This window comes from Amblyomma americanum, chromosome 3 (genome assembly GCF_052857255.1).
Source record: "Amblyomma americanum isolate KBUSLIRL-KWMA chromosome 3, ASM5285725v1, whole genome shotgun sequence".
Classification (NCBI taxonomy): domain Eukaryota; kingdom Metazoa; phylum Arthropoda; class Arachnida; order Ixodida; family Ixodidae; genus Amblyomma; species Amblyomma americanum.
In genome coordinates, this window is record NC_135499.1 from 25,415,837 (window position 1) to 25,431,952 (window position 16,116).

At 50.0% G+C, this 16,116-nt stretch overlaps 1 protein-coding gene and 1 pseudogene across 5 annotated transcripts in view; both read right to left on the bottom strand.

The window, feature by feature from the left end:
- Window positions 1-16,116, bottom strand: part of LOC144124487 (tRNA (uracil-5-)-methyltransferase homolog B-like) — a 221,962-nt gene that overhangs the window by 38,328 nt on the left and 167,518 nt on the right. For 4 of the 5 annotated variants that reach the window (XM_077657182.1, XM_077657180.1, XM_077657179.1 and 1 more), the window contains one exon: window positions 8,395-8,496. The exons of the other annotated variant lie outside the window; for it this stretch is intronic. In XM_077657182.1, coding sequence (XP_077513308.1) covers window positions 8,395-8,496 — 102 coding nt within the window. The remainder of the gene's footprint in view (window positions 1-8,394; window positions 8,497-16,116) is intronic. 5 annotated transcript variants of the gene reach the window in all.
- LOC144126505 (U2 spliceosomal RNA) lies at window positions 10,392-10,489 on the bottom strand (annotated as a pseudogene).

Here is a 16,116-nt window from a genome sequence, read left to right on the forward strand (position 1 = left end):
TGCCTCCGCCGAGGTGCCTTAAGGTCCAAACGCTCGGCATCGGCTCAACCACCAGGATCCCCTTTTCCCCGGACACGGCGATGCCACGCACGGCGAAACGTGGGTGCTCGGGTCCGTGGTGATGCACTGTTCACCATCATCCCCTTGCGGGGATGTCCCTGCATGCTCAGGAACCCGCGGTGTCGCCACACACCGTCGCGACGCCTGCAGGCTGCAGGCGCACCCCTGCGGGGCCAATGGGACGACGAGCGGAAGCTGATGAATGTTTATTTCGCACTGCAAGACTCGGCGAAAACGTGATTCGAGAACCACGAGGCATCCTTTTCTAACTGGGCAGCTTTTCGCCGTGAGCTGCTCGCCACATTCAGCTCGAACGAGCGAAGGGAAAATGCTGAAATTGCCCTTCGCTCCAGGTCACAGCAGTCCAACGAGAGCGTGACCATGCTTATTGAGGACATGACCTGCCTCTTCAATCGGGCCGACCCGGCCATGCCCGAAGCTACAAAGGTGCGGCACCTTATGCGTGGGGTAAAGGAGCAGCTGGCCTTATGCGCGACCCTCCGAGAACCGTCGCTGCCTTCGCCAAGGAAGCTACGAGCATGGAACGTTCATTGCAGGAACGGAGTGCCCAATATGGCCGTCAGGCAAATGTAGCAGCCGCTCACTACTGCACGTCCTTACCAGGCGTCGGGGATGAGGCGCTGCGAGAGCTTGTGCGGAGCATTGTTCGCAAAGAACTGCAAAACCTCCACTTGGATGCTGCGTCGGCAAGCATACCTTCTACATGCGATGTCCTCCATGATGAAATTCGGCGAGTGGTGCAGCCACCACCAGCACCACTATCGGAGCCGCACGTGCTGTCCTACAGCGATGCCCTACGCCGACCTGCCCCCGCGCCGCAAGCGTTTGGCCTCGTTGCCGAACCACGACCACCCCATCGTTACTTGCGTCCCGTCTAGCAGCAGCAGGACCTGTGCCCTCCTCTCAGCAAAGCGCACGTATGACGAACATCCAACAATTGCCTGCTCTGCTACCACTGCGGGGAGCCTGGCTATATTCTGCGGAATTGCCCGTGCCGGCGGATGGGTTTGAGAGGATTCCTACTAAACGCACCTCAACCGCGCTATGGTGAAAGACCACGGGACATAGAGGAGTACATGGCCAATCAGGTGCTTCCCCCGAACTCGCAGCGGCGCCAATCGCGATCGCCAACCCCGAGGCGCTTTGCTTCGCCCAGCCGGCCCTCATCCTCTGGTCAGTTCAGAGGCACGTCCCCTCGCTGGGAAAACTGAAGACAGCGTCCTCCGGGGGTAGGGCCGCCGCCACTGCACAGAGTCAACAGCCTCCATCCGACGATTTGACGCGACGGCCCGAGCGGCGGCGACCTGATCCGACGTGCTGCGAACGATTAGTTGCTGCTGAAATTTTAGTAACCGCCGACAGTCATGAAGTGACCGCACTCGTCGATACCGGCGCTGATTTTTCTGTGATGAGCAGGCAGCTCGCCACAACCCTCCGTAAGGTTCTGACGCCTTGGTGTGGACCCGTGATCCGCACCGCCGGTGGCCATGTAGTGACGCCGATTGGCGTCTGCACCTGTCGCATCCAGATCCGCGATCTTACTTTCACTGGCTCCCTTGCCGTATTACGTGACTGTTCGAAAGATCTCAATCTGGGCATGGGTATCGTTCAAGAGTATGGTGCGGTCATCGACCTTCGGGAGCTCATGGTAACTTTTTCCGCCCAGCGAGCCGTTGACACCAACACCGAGCCCAGCAGAGTAATGTTGCGCGTATGTGACGACCACATAACAATTCCTCTGCGAGCCAGCAAGTTCGTCACAGTCGAGTGTAATGACAGCACCGGCAATCTTGGCATCGCTGAAGCGAACGTGTCGCTGCTACTCGCTCGGCAAGTTTGTGTCGCTCGAGGCCTAGTAGAACTTGCCAATGGTCGCACCAACATCTTAGTCACCAACTTTACCCGTGAACCACAGCATTTAACGAAGACCGCGGTTATCGCTTATTTTGACGAGCTTGGAGAGTGTTCCAGGCAGTGCTCTTTGTCCACCACGTCAGACATCGACGATGCAACGGCTACAGCCATTCTGACCGACGTAAACCGTGGCTATCAATGTGCTGTACCTTGAAGCCCGCATTCCGTCTCTCTTATCACGACTTCAATTTTTAACTGTGCAAACTTACCTCAGGATCTATGAATCCCATTTCCACCGTTCCCAAAGCATTTTCTGTTCTCAGCCGACCTCCTTTTTTGGTGTCCCCTGGTCTCGTTTCAATTCCCCTCAGGTAGTGTTTGTGCAAAGATTACTTCAGCCTTTAGATGTAAACATTTATGATATCCTTCCTGCGCTTCGGAATGGGCCCACTATCCACATTGTTTTCGACGACATATTCCCAAAAAATTCAAAACTTTTGCCACCGAGTATTCTAAATGGTCTTCTAGAAGATCATCTGCGGACCCTACCAACAGATATAGCAATAGCCACTGATGCATCGCAATGCAATGAAAAAGCAGGTGTGGGAATATTTTGCTCGCATTTAGACTGGTCCTTTTCTCTGCGCCTTCCAGATTTCACCCCTATTTTTCAAGCAGAGTTTCTAGCAGTTGTACTTGCTCTACGCAAGCTAGACCCCTCTATTACAGCAGTTGCAGTAATTACTGATTCTTTATCTTTGTGTTCGTCTCTCGCTGCACAGGTTGACGGTCCCATTTTATCAACTTTCTTATCCCTACTTCCTCCGCATTTGAGCCTTGTTCATTTAGTATGGGTCACAGCAGTGTGACAGTAAATGAGATTGCTGACAATCTCGCAAAGGCTTCCCTCAGTGGCCCCGTGTTGCCAATCATCCCGGCTACAGCCTACATTACAGCATCTAGATTTCGGCGACGTGCATTTTTAAGCACGCAAGACACATCACTTTTAACATCGGCGAATTATGAGCACCTTAAATATTATTGGAACAGGAAAATTTGTTGCTCTCGGCAGCTTGAAGTATCACTGATGAGGCTACACTGCCGCATCCCCCCTCTAAATTTCTATTTACACAGGTCGGGTTTGGCGCTCTCTCCCCTTTGTGCATTTTGCCGTGAGCCAGAATCTATTGAACATTTTTGGCTGTATTGCCGCCGATTCAACTCACTGAGAAAAAGGTTGCTGGAGGAGCCCTTACAGCATCTTGGCCTTAGTTTGAGCAGCCCGCTCTTGCTATCATTTGGCGCCACCACATTTGGGTTCAGCCACAGATCTGTTTGCACCGCTGTTCAAAATTTCCTGATAGAATCTCACCGACTGCCTTGCTAAGTGTTCCAACCTTTTCTTTTCTATCAATTATTACATTTTGACTAAATCATTAATATTTAATCACTCTCTTTATTATTATTCTTAAAATTTTAAAATCAAAACACTTATCCCTTTTCTGTTCATGACGAAAATTTCACCGGTGTTGCGCTCCCACGTGCTTTTCCTTTTTGTAAACTGCGTTCAGGTGAATAGCCACCCGATTCTTGGCCGATCCCCCAGTGTGGGTATGTGCCATCTTTTGATAGGCTAACAACAACAACAACTTCCAAGGTGCGACCGACGCCGCTTATCAAGCACCGAATTACCATTGCTGACGATGAAAGACAACTATGCCTGCGCCCTAATCGCGTGTCTTCAAAAGAACGTGATGCCATCCGCCATCAAGTTACACAAATGCTCCAGGACGACGTCATACAACTGTCCACGAGCCCCTAGGCATCGCCTGCTGTCCTCGTCACGAAAAAAGATGGCACCCTCAGGTTCTGTGTGGATTACAGACGCCTCAATAGCGTCACTAAAAAGGATGTGTATCCTCTGCCACGCACTGATGACTCCCTAGACCGCCTGCGCCATGCCACCTACTTTTCGTCCTTGGACCTCCGCAGTAGGTATTGGCAAATAGAGGTCGACGAACGCGACCGAGAGAAGACCGCCTTTATTACTCCTGACGGTTTGTACGTGTTTAAGGTGCTCCCTTTTGGCTTGTGCTCGGCCCTTGCCACATTCCAACGAATGATGGACACCGTGCTGTCTGGCCTGAAGTGGCAGTCGTGCCTTGCATATCTCGACCATGTCGTGATCTTCTCCGACACGTTCGATGAGCACCTGAAACGGTTGCGTGCTGTTTTCGAGGTCATACGTTCGGCTGGTCTCTCTCTCAAGCCAGAAAAATGTCACTTTGCGTTTCATGAGTTAAATTTTCTTGGTCACATTGGCAGCGCTCGAGGTGTTAGTGCAGACACCGAAAAGACGGCCGCCGTAGCTGCCTTCCCTAAGCCAAAAGACAAACGGAGCCTGCGTCGTTTCTTGGGCCTCTGCGCGTACTATCGCCACTTTTGTTCGCAATTTCTCCAAGCTAGCAGAGCCTCTGACCCACCTGACGAAAGACGCTGAACCCTTCTTCTGGGGCGGACCAGGGAAGAGCCTTCACGGAACTCAAGTCCCGTCTCCTATGTGCGCCTGTGCTTGGCCACTTCGACGAAGAGGCCGACACGGAACTGCACACTGATGCCAGTAACGTTGGTCTCGGTGCGGTCCTTGTTCAGAGGCAGGATGGTCTAGAACGTGTGATTGCTTATGCCAGTCGCACTTTATCCCGTTCTGAAGTCAATTATTCCACCACGGAAAAGGAATGATGATGATGATGATGGATTTTTATGGCGCAAGGGCATCTATGGCCAAAGAGCGCCATGGCACAAGGCATTTTTCAAATTCTCAAGGTGGGGTCGAAGACCCATTTCCCAAGCGTTTCACCCTAAATAAGCCGAGCACCAGGCCAGGGGAAAGCTTGTACCCATTGTATCACCGGTCGGTACCCGGCGGCACTGGGGATCGAACCCCGCACCTCCCGCATGCGAGGCGGATGCTCAACCACTTGGCCACCGCTGCGGTATCCACGGAAAAGGAATGCCTGGCTGTGCTGTGGGCAGTTAGAAATTTCGTCCATACTTGTATGGCTGCCCGTTTCAGGTCGTGAGCGACCATCATTCACTGTGTTGGCTGGCGAACATGAAAGATCCAGAAGGGTTGAAATGCGGGCCAGTTGGTTCATAGTAACTTCAAGTTACTATGAAAGATCTCTCGAGGCGACTTGCTCGATGGAGCCTTCGGTTACAAGAATTTGATGTCAACATCGTGCACAAGTCCGGCCAGAAACCCAGTGATGCTGACTGTCTCTCCCGCGCTCCTATTCCCTGTTGCATGGACGACTCCGACGACGATTCCGCTTTTCTCGGTGCTGTCACCACATCCACCCTTTCCCGCCAACAGCGGGACGACTCCGAACTGCTGCCCCTCATCGAGTACCTCGAAGGAACCGCTCCATCACCACCTCGACTCTTCAAGCACGGACTGTCATCGTTTTGCTTGCGCGATGGTGTCCTCTACAAAAAGAACTACGGCCCAACGGACACTGTCTACCTGCTTGTAGTGCCTACAACGCTTCGTGACGAAGTTCTGCGTGCGTGCCACGACGGCCTTCCCTCAGTCCACCACCTTGGGTTTTCCCGCACGTTAGCGCGCATACGCCACAAGTTCTACTGGCCCAGGCTTGCTGCGGTTGTCCACCGCTACGTGCGAACCTGTCGTGAGTGTCAGCCCCGGAAGCCGCCGCCGACTAAACCAGCCGGGCTCCTGCAGCCTATCGATCCCCCGCGCCTCCCATTTCAACAGGTCGGCATGAACTTACTCGGCCCATTTCCGGCGTCTTCCATGGGTAACTCGTATATTGCTGTTGCCACTGACTTTCTTAGCCGCTACTATGAGACCAAGGCCCTTCCCCGCGGCACCGCCGCTGAAGTTGCACATTTTTTCATTCACAACATTGTGCTTCGTCACGGAGCCCCAACAGTCGTATTAACTGACAAGGGCATTGCGTTTACGTCGGCACTTACGAGCGAGGTACTTCGACTCAGTGGCACCAGCCATAGCAAGACTACAGCTAACCATCCGCAAACAAACGGACTGAGGGGCTTAACAAGACAATTGCCGATATGCTTCCTATGTATGTCGACGATGACCATGCGAACTGGGACCGGATACTGCCTTACATCACGTTCGCGTTCAACACTGCGCTCCACGAAACGACGCCCTTCACTCCATTCCATTTGATGCACGGTCGCTAAGCCTTGACCTTGCCGGACGCCATGCTTCTTCCGGATCCTACTCCCTCTTCTGTCGTGGACGCTGAACAATTTGTTCGTGACGCCGAAGCCGTTCGCCAAGTTGTTCGACAGCGAATAAGGTGCCAACAACGCGACGTCGAGCGCTACAACCTCCGCTGCAGGGAGGTGATTTACACACCCGGTGACCAAGTCTGGGTATGGAGTCCGATCCGTTTGCGAGGGCAGTCTGAGAAGCTTGGAGTAACACGGACAGTTGAGCGAGTTGGTACATCATTTTAAAACTTTCGAAAGCGCTGCTACGGGGGACACCAAGAGAAAGAAGACGAAGGACAAGCGCTACTATCAACTGAAGTTTATTGGAAAAAACACATAAGGTTAAGTAGCTCACACAAGGCAGCCAGCGGCGCATGCGCCTACCCTCAGAACACAGTGATTCGTTTTGTCAGGTGGAGGCTAACGAAAAGAGTTCAGCTTAAGTTAAAGACAACGCAGCGAGCCATGGAAAGAAAAATGATAGGTGTAACTTTAAGAGATCGGAAGCGGGCAGAGTGGGTGAGGGAACAAACACGGGTTAATGACATCCTAGTCGAAATCAAGAGAAAGAAATGGGCTTGGGCAGGGTATGTAATGCGAAGGCAAGATAACCGCTGGTCCTTAAGGGTAACGGAGTGGGTTCCAAGAGAAAGTAAGCGGAGCAGGGAGCGGCAGAAGGTTAGGTGGGCGGATGAGATTAAGAAGTTTGCAGGCAAAGGGTGGATGCAGCTGGCAAAGGATAGGGTTAATTGCAGAGACATGGGAAAGGCCTTTGCCCTGCAGTCGGTGTAGTAAGGCTGCTGATGATGATGAAACTCTATTATAGAGGTGGTAGACGCAGTAAAAACACTAGGAGTTTTCTTTCACAAGAACATGAGCTGGGACCCTCACAGCAGCTCCACTTTAACCGATTTATCGAAGTGCGTTGGAATGCTTGCGAAATTTCGTCCTTATCTACCCGCATCGATTAAATTAAGAATATAAAACACATTATTCATGTCATATGTAAACTACTGTTTCCTCGTCTGGGGCACTGCTACTCAAACTGACCTGCACAAGATACACATGCTGCAAAAGAAAGCAGTACGTTACATAGCAAATGTTTAGTACCTCGCACAGACCGGAGAACTGTTTATCTGATTCAAAATCAAACCGGTGCATAACCTATTACGAATTTTTCTTAGCCATAAGATATAAAAAAATACATTTCTCACTGTGACCACTTCTTGAAAGCATTGTCATCCCTCGAACCAAACTCCACGCCATACTCATTTTGAAAACACGAACATTGGACCATTCCCTTTTGCCATACAGAACACGGTAGACAGATATGTCATGCAGTTCCTTGGTTAGTAAATAAATTCATCTTTGAATGTTTTTCTCTTCAAACATCTAGTTCACAAACTCTAAGAGAGTATTTTTTGTAATCCACTGTATTGCCTTTGTGTTAAAGTGTCACACATATGACATTTGCATCTCTGTTAACATCTATGTGTTGCGTATTAATGAGCATGTATCAAGAGTTTATATCATTGGATCTGAATTTCTTGTATTATATTGTTATGTAGTGTGTATGATTTTTTTTTACTTTTTTAAACTTTAGCCCTTGCTGTACGCCCTGCAGGGGGGCTCGGGCTCCTTCAAGCGAAAATCATTCGCTTTCTGCCTGAGCCTGCCCACATCATAATGATGTAAGTAAATCTGACTTGACTTGAAAATGACATAAGAAAATATTACGACAGTTCGAAGCTGCCGACCAGGAACCGCAGCATGACGTTAACTCACCCACTTACGATGCAAATCCAGAGGAAAAATAGACGCATATAATGCGGTGGAAACCTAACTGATGATATTTTACAGGGACAGTGGATTTCGAGCGAAAGAGAAAGAGGCCTCGGGGGAAGGGATCGCAGTAAGGGCTGACAAGGATACGAGAAGAAGCCCTATGACGAAATCTAGCTTTTGCAGCTGTGTATTGCTAAACAGGAGCTGACAATCAATGAAAAACACAAGAAGGAATCGGGAGTGCATATAAAGCGCACGGCTATGCGAGGTTTAGAACCCTTGCGCTGCGAGCAATACACCAGCACTAAGCAGTACTCATGACCGCCCGCAACAGCAAAGCAGTACTTACTGTCATTGGGCACTTCAAGTGGTACCCGTCGTGCACCGGACATTCGGAAAAGCACTGCTTACCATTGAGCTGGGCATTGTATGCGGCGTCCTCAATGGCCTGGGCAGACACGTCTATGCCAAACACAGAGTGTAGCTGGCGCGCCAGCGTCAGTCCAATGGTGCCTAAAAGAGAAGTATTTTTGCAGACTACCGAAATCTTAGAGTGCACACATGATTCCTTACTACATAGTGCCCCCGTTAGAGCAGCAGTATTCCTTTCAAATTGAACTGTCCGTTTAAAGACGCGATGACACCCAATTTTCGAACATTAAACTGCTCATTCATTGTTCATATGCTAAATTGCTATTCCCAGAAATTCCAGCGCAGTTGATGCCGCAGCATTTTTAAAATTATTTCTCGTTTCTTTCGTGGTCAACTTCTGGTCTGGCAACCTTTGATCGCTGATTCCAGATGGGCATACTTGGCTGGGGTTAATCCGGCCCCAGGCCATGAAGGGAAAAAAAAAACTTATGAGGGAGCGCGACGGCAAGCGGCCAGCCTTTGCGAGCCGCTCCCTCCCCCGTTTTTTCGCTCTCCCAGTCGGTATTTTGGTGTTGGTATGTTTTAGTGCGCGCGTCTGCGTGGCGCGGGTGTCTACAGCAAGGAGGTTGATCTACAGTCAGTCTGCCGCGCTAGTCCGAGCAGGCGCGCGCCCAGCGGTGCTAGATATCACCGCACGCTATCACGTGGCGTGGTCAGGGGGGGGGAGGGGGCGACTCTCTCCGTTTTAATTTTTGTGACTAGACTTCAAGGCTACTGCCGGACGCTCCCTCCTCAGTTTTTGTTTCCTCCATGCCCCAGGGGGACAAAGCTGGCCAAAAGAGCACTCCATGCAAGCGTGCCACAATGCCGAGACAGCACCAGAAGCAATGACTGCCAGCGGCTGCCGTATAGGGGCGCTGCCAGCTGGTAATGTGCAAATGTGTTAAATGCCGTATAAACACGTCTAAGGGCGGCACTTTTTTTTCAAGATTTGAGGGCCAATTTTCGGGGTGGGCCCATATAAGTGATGCGCGAAAAAAATTTTTGAATTAAAGACACAGCAATCAGGGCATGAGTGTCATTTATTCTACGTTCAATCATCCCTTGCGGAGTCCTCCGACTGCGAGCTGGTGCTGTGCTCTGGTGCATGCTCATCCCACAAGCCACGTAGCATGTACGCTGTCAATGCGTAGCCGTAGCTCCGCACTTCCATCACATAGGAGAGCAGCTCTTCTTCCAGTTCGAGAAACTTGCACAGCTTGCCTCGGAAAGCGCGCTTTTTGCAGCTTGTGTTTCTCAATGCATCCTTTTGGTTGCACCATCGTCGGACGCAATTCTCGGCCGCGTCAAATTTCCTGCAGCGCCGCACGCTTGCCACGTTCGACAGCAAACTCCCAGCCGCGTAGCTATTAAGGTGCTTGCTCATCGTACTAAGACTGCAACGCTCGGCGCCAGCACGCGAAAGCCACAACTACGGTGAACTAACACGCTACTACAACTCCCGCGCCGTTGACAGTGACACTGATGCCAATAGCGGGAGCTCGCGGCGGAGGAAAAAATTGGCAGTGGCTTAGCTCGGCTATGCCAGGATATACATAGCGAAAGCTAAGGCATAGCTTGGTTAGCCTTGGTTAATCTTGATTGCTAGTCCAGGTTAGTCAAGTTTGTCTAGCTATGTTGTTGGATTAACTAAGACACATAACGTGCCCGTCTCGCGGCGGCATATTCACGGCGTTTAGCCAGTCATTCGGCGCGATGTTCCTCTGTTTCCTGGGCGATTCTTTCGCTCTTCATCTCGTTCCGATGTCGATTCCAGGCCTCCTTCTGCTTAGCAGACTTGTCGCCGTCCATACTGCCGCCTAAACTGTGGTTGCGGCGCTTGCTTGCTTGCTGTTGTCAGGAAGAATGAAAAGGAAAGTGAACGGGCCTTCCCACTGGCTCAAGCTGAGCCACAAATGCTGTCTCGTGCTGAAAGTAGGAGAGTTGAAAGCTAGGAGAGAAAACGTTGAAAGAAAAGACGCGCGGTATTATGTCCTGGGCCGATCCCGGAGGCAGTGCAATACCGGGCCAACCAGTGGCTGAAATGAAGCAAGCTTCAAGCACACCGCCACATTTCCAAAAATAAGTTTAATATCTTGGGTTGAAATGGGACCCGTACCAGATATTAAATCCCGCACGCGAGCTCTCCTTTCCAATCCTCCGACATGTTATCACGCATGCGACACAGCTGGCGAGCGCAACGAGGAGGAAAGCGGTGTGACGTCATACCAAACGGCGGCAAGGCGCGCGGTGTGACGTCATGCCAGATGGCGCACAGCATCCGCCCAGCAGCGGCAGTTGCTAGGCAACGGCTCAAGGTCTGTCTCTGTGCCTCCTCTGAGCATCGCCACAGCGAAATCGCAAGTCGTGGCCAGTATGTTTTCCCTTTAAAAGTTGACGATGATGATGATGGGCCGCGGCCTCGGGCGCCATCCGTGGGCGGCACCTGGAAGCTCCTGTGCGCATTCGTCGCCTCTGCGATCAAGCGCACCGTTGTTCGCAGCCGAAACTGATCACGAAGGACACGCCGCGTGCATTTTGAAGGCTTTTCCCGCGTAGGTCATGGAAACTTAGGGTGCGGCCCTTAAACGGATATAATCATTTTTTAAAATATTACAGCGATATCTGTTAGGCGCCATCATCGCTACACTGGCGGGCGCGTTAATATCACGGTCACGTGACATTCATGTCACCTGACACGTCAAATGACCTTAATGTATAAGCCTACGGGTGGCTCTGTTTGGAACAGCAGCCTGCCAGTGCCAGCGTAGAACTGAGAGCGAGAGAAACAGAAGGACCGAAAGGCAGGGAGGTTAACCAGGCAATGCCCTGTAGGCTACCCTACACGTGATGAGGAGAACAAAGGGGGGAAAAAGAGGAAAGAAAGAGCGGCAACGAAATTAGTTTTACACGTGTCCATAATGCTCTGGTCTTGCGCAAGAATTGAAGACTTGGCGATAAAGGATGCGTCCAAGTGGGAGGCTGCATTTTGCAGCCCGGAACTGGATGAACAATTCTGGGCTGTCCAGCAGGCTCACGACGTAGCAGTGAGGCTTGGTCTTCCAGTCCCGACGTGGGAGCGGCCCGCTTAGTGGTTACTTATCACTACTTGCAGGACCCAATAAAGTTTTCCATCCATCCATCCATCCATCCATCGACCACTATGACAAGCAAACAGAGGGCGCACACTCAAAGCTTAAAGTTTATAGTCGGAGCTCAACTCCGAGTCGTTTAAAAACTTCAGGAGCGCCTTCATTGCTTTCCTTTGTGAAGGTTCAGAGCAAGGCCCCAGAATCTTGGCTTCTGTAAGAGGACGAGAGTCCGAGCGGCGGAGTATAGCAGCCAGGAAGGGCAGTCACAGAGCCCGATAGTTTCATCGCATCCTAACTGCTTACACGCTGGAGAGTCTGCATGGCGATGAGATGGCAAAAATTCTGAGGGCAAGTCTGCGTGCTTACGTGGAGAAATGCGAAAGCATGTGCTACCATGGCAGCCGCGTTGGTTCGCCGCCACCGTGTTTACAGTCATTACATCCTCTTTTCATCTCAATCACACATTTTGTTTCTTTCCATATTTGGCACCACTGTTGCTTTCCCGTCCTCTTACTATACTCAGGTCAAGTCTATTCAGACGTCCGACAACTTTTACTTCTAATTAATTAACTATCTACTCCATGTTAATCAAACTTTCTGTTCGATTAATTATCACCCATCAAAAACTATTCAATCCAATCCTTTACCTATTTTCCCACTATTTTGCAGTCCACGGTTGTTTTCCCGTGGACTCACTATATCGACATCAGCGCTATTTCGGAAATTTTCCGACAGTTTTGGCTCTAATTAACTAATCATGCGTCAGCCCACTCCAAGTTAGTAAAGCGAGGCATTATCAGCCTGTGCTTTCGCAATGCCCTTCAAAAAACCTGTGAACATCGACTTCACGACAGTTTTCGTAAGCAGGTAGGGCGCTCCTCGCGGCGGGCTACCCTTTGCCACTGCTTGTATCAGTTGCCGGCAGCATAAAGAAGAAACGTTATCAGCTCCGAAGAAGATTGACCGCAGAAAAGTGGTCGATTTACCCTATCTACACAGCGTCCGCCATGGTTTAAAGAAAACTGGAAAACGCGCCGGCATCGACGTGGTCTTTTCCGCGCCCGACAAGCTCGCCTCTCTCTGCAGGAGAGTAAATAAACAACAAGTTCACCGTGGCTGTGGGCAAACGCACAGAAATCTCTACGTTTCGAGTGCATCCGGTGTCGTTTATTCAGTGTCCTTGTCCTGCGCGAAGCAATACATTGGCCAAACGGGAAGGTGCATAAATGTCAGGCTGCAAAAACATGACAACAATGTGGGTAACATTGTAATAACCGGGAATCTGGCCAAACACTGCAAAAAATGTGAAATCAAAACCTGCACCCTAGTATTCGATGAATATATGATCATGGGGAAAGGACGAGACTGTGCGTCTAGAGAAATAATTGATGCTGTCAATATCCGTCGTGCTGAGGACCTCTGTGTTAGTACACCGTCTATCCGAGTAAGAATTGAAGTTCCTAAGCACAGCCGGGCATGTGTTGCGACTGTTCACTCGGCTCGAATGTCATGTCGCACTAGCGGTAATACAGGACGTACTACGTCTGCCGCTATGGACGAGGGTGGCCCTGGTGAACACCCTCAAGGTTCTCTTACACGCAAACATAAGTACCCACCGCCGAAAGCAGAAGGCTGGATAGCCGTCGCCGTAGCTCGGTAGAGCACCGGACGCGAATTTCAGAGGTCGTGTGTTCGGGTACCACCGGCGGCATGGTCGTTTTTCTTCTGTTTTATAATTATTTGCTTTTAAGCGACAAAGTAATTACAGCATTATTCTCCTATTGTGCAATGCCACAAATTAAAAAAAAATATATAAAATTTCCCTATGCACCTCGGTTTCGGTGGCTGTTGGATTCCTTCATTATGTATGTCAAAAAGCCATTCATTTCCCTTCCCCTGTCCGCCTTTTACAAGTTTTCTGAAAAAACTACTAGCCGCCGCGGTGGCTGAGTGGTTGTGGCACTCGGCTGTTGGCCCGAAAGACGCGGGTTCGATCCCGGCTGCTGCGGTCGAATTTCAATGGAGGCGAAATTCTAGAGGCCCGTGTACTGTGCGATGTCAGTGCACGTTAAAGAACCCCAGGTGGTCGAAATTTCCGGAGCCCTTCACTACGGCGTCTCTCATAGCCCGAGTCGCTTTGGGACGTTAAACCCCCATAAACCAAACTAAAAAACTACTGCGCCAAAAAAAAATAAATTCTCCGCTAACACTGCCTCAGCGTTCGACCTAAGAGAGTTGGCTACGGGAGCTTCAAGTGTTTACATCGGTGTGCTCAGCAAACGTGGAGAAAACCAAATCCAAACATCCGCGGATGTTTCCTTTCCTGAAACATGCCGTCTTCTAAGACAAAAGCAGCGCTGTCTACTTCATGGAGTTTGCACTGCTATCGCAATTTACAGCCACCTTCGCTATATGTAGTATATTTCCTCGTTATATCAGCTGATAAATTTTATAAACGTGTTCGTTACAACACGATGAATCGTTTGACACCATCCGGAACCCGCTGCGACAAACGGTCCGACCGTAATGGCCATCTGAAGGTCCTCGGAATGCACGGTTTGGGGGCGGAAAGGTCGTCAGTGCGAATCCCACACATACTTTGGGCTTCATCCCAATTAGTAATTTTATCCTCAGGAACATGCCAAGTCGTTTTACACCACTTCGAACATTCTGCGTCAAACGGGTGGCCCCAAATTTTTATGCAAATGGTGGTCCCGGGAAGGTATCAGTTAAGGCGCTACGCGCCCACTGTTGCTATGTGATACAGTGTGGTCACGTGGTAACTGTTTTGGTCAATTTGACCTTCACTGCGGCCAGATGCGTCCTTGACAAACGTAAGTAGTAAGAGCGCATGCTCTTAAAAGGGGGTGCTACTTCTGGAGCATTTTAGTGAAATGTCAATCTCGGGTCAGCCGAGTGGTTTACGGCTCCAGTGGATACTTATTTAGAACCAGTGCTCTCAAAAAGAGAAAAATAAAAAAACATGTCGCATATTAACGGCTCAATACCTTTCCATCAAAAAGACAAAAACGATGCATATTTACCACGTTGTGGAATGTGCAAATTTCACTAATTGTGGAAAATTTCTTCAAGCTGCACTTAGTATTTGTTCAGTTTTCCTTCTTCAATGTTAACCGTAATCAATAAAACGCGACCCATGGCGGTATGGCACTATGTCACCAACATTTGAACGCAGAATGCAATGCGAGTATCAGATCAGTAAGCGCGCCGACATGCTTACAGCGTTAGCTTTCTGTGCAGATTAATGACAAAGCTTTATAAGTGATTTATTTTAAAATTACGATATTAATGATATCGACCAGACTATTTGATGTCTCTGACAAAAAGAGGAGCCAGTTTCATGCTAATAGTAATTCTCTGGCAGCGCATGATCGATCGGACATAGACGCACCGACACTCGCTTGAACGTCGAAATAGAGAGGGAAAATTTTTCCAGCCAGCATATGCCGGTGTTGCTCCATTATTTAATCGGATATCAAAGAGCTTTCATTATTTTCGCAGCATTTCATGGCCATGTGCGCTCCAGGCACAGAGCTGAATCGGTCAAACAGCGGCGTATACTACACAGCCCTCAGAGAAGCATGCTCCAAATAGAGCTTAGCTCCGGACGTGTTCTCCCGTGTACAGCTAGTTTTCGAAGCGCAAGCAAAGCTCTCTTGACCGTGCACTGGTCGCAACGTGCCAGGCACTGTTTTCCGCTAGTGTCGTGCGACCGCACCCTCATGTTATGTGCGTTAACGCTTCGTTGTGATGTAAAAAAAGGCTATGTATAAAAACTGATGTGCGAATGCTTCATTCACCAGGCTTCCTAAAATCGATATCCACACAATCCATGTTTAATAAAAAAAAATGAAGGCTCTTTCTCTGGCGCTTTTCATTCCAGCCGGGAAGGTCACTACAACACCGCAACTAGTAATTATGAAAGAAAAAAAATGTGTTGCACAAGATCTGATTTCGGCGCTGCCTGTCCACTGCGCAGCCACCGGATGTTTGTAGCGCCGGCCTCCTCGGCGGATAAATGGCGGATAAGTTTCACCGCTGCTCGGCGGTGGCCGCAGCGTTTCGCTCTTTACTCTTACACCGGATGTTTGTAGCGCCGGCCTCCTCGGCAGATAAATGGCGGATAAGTTTCACCGCTGCTCGGCGGTGGCCGCAGCGTTTCGCTCTTTACTCTTACGCGTGTCTGTCCATAGCGACGCATCTCGCATCACTATATGTGCTTTTTCTTTGCTTGCAATATTGCTAACAATATACGCCTGCTTTTTTCCTTTTAACGTTGACTGTTAACAGTGCAATACCTGCTACACACGTCTTCCGCCTCGTTTAACATGTGGCGCTGGAACCTAAGGCAGGGAGAATCAGCACTGGCAACTGCGCCGGGCTCTGTAACGGTGACGCTGAAAAGCACGGAAGTGCACCGCACACTATAGTGGCCAGGTGTCGTGAGTCAGGGCACTCAAACTGCTGTGCATACAGCTATTTACACTGGAGGGCACGAAAGTTTGCAGTGCCATAAAAGTTGCTCCAGGCCAAAGCATGTGTGCACGCAGCACAAAATAGCCGCTGGCTATTCTACCATTCCAATTTTCGCCCACTTGAAAATAAAACA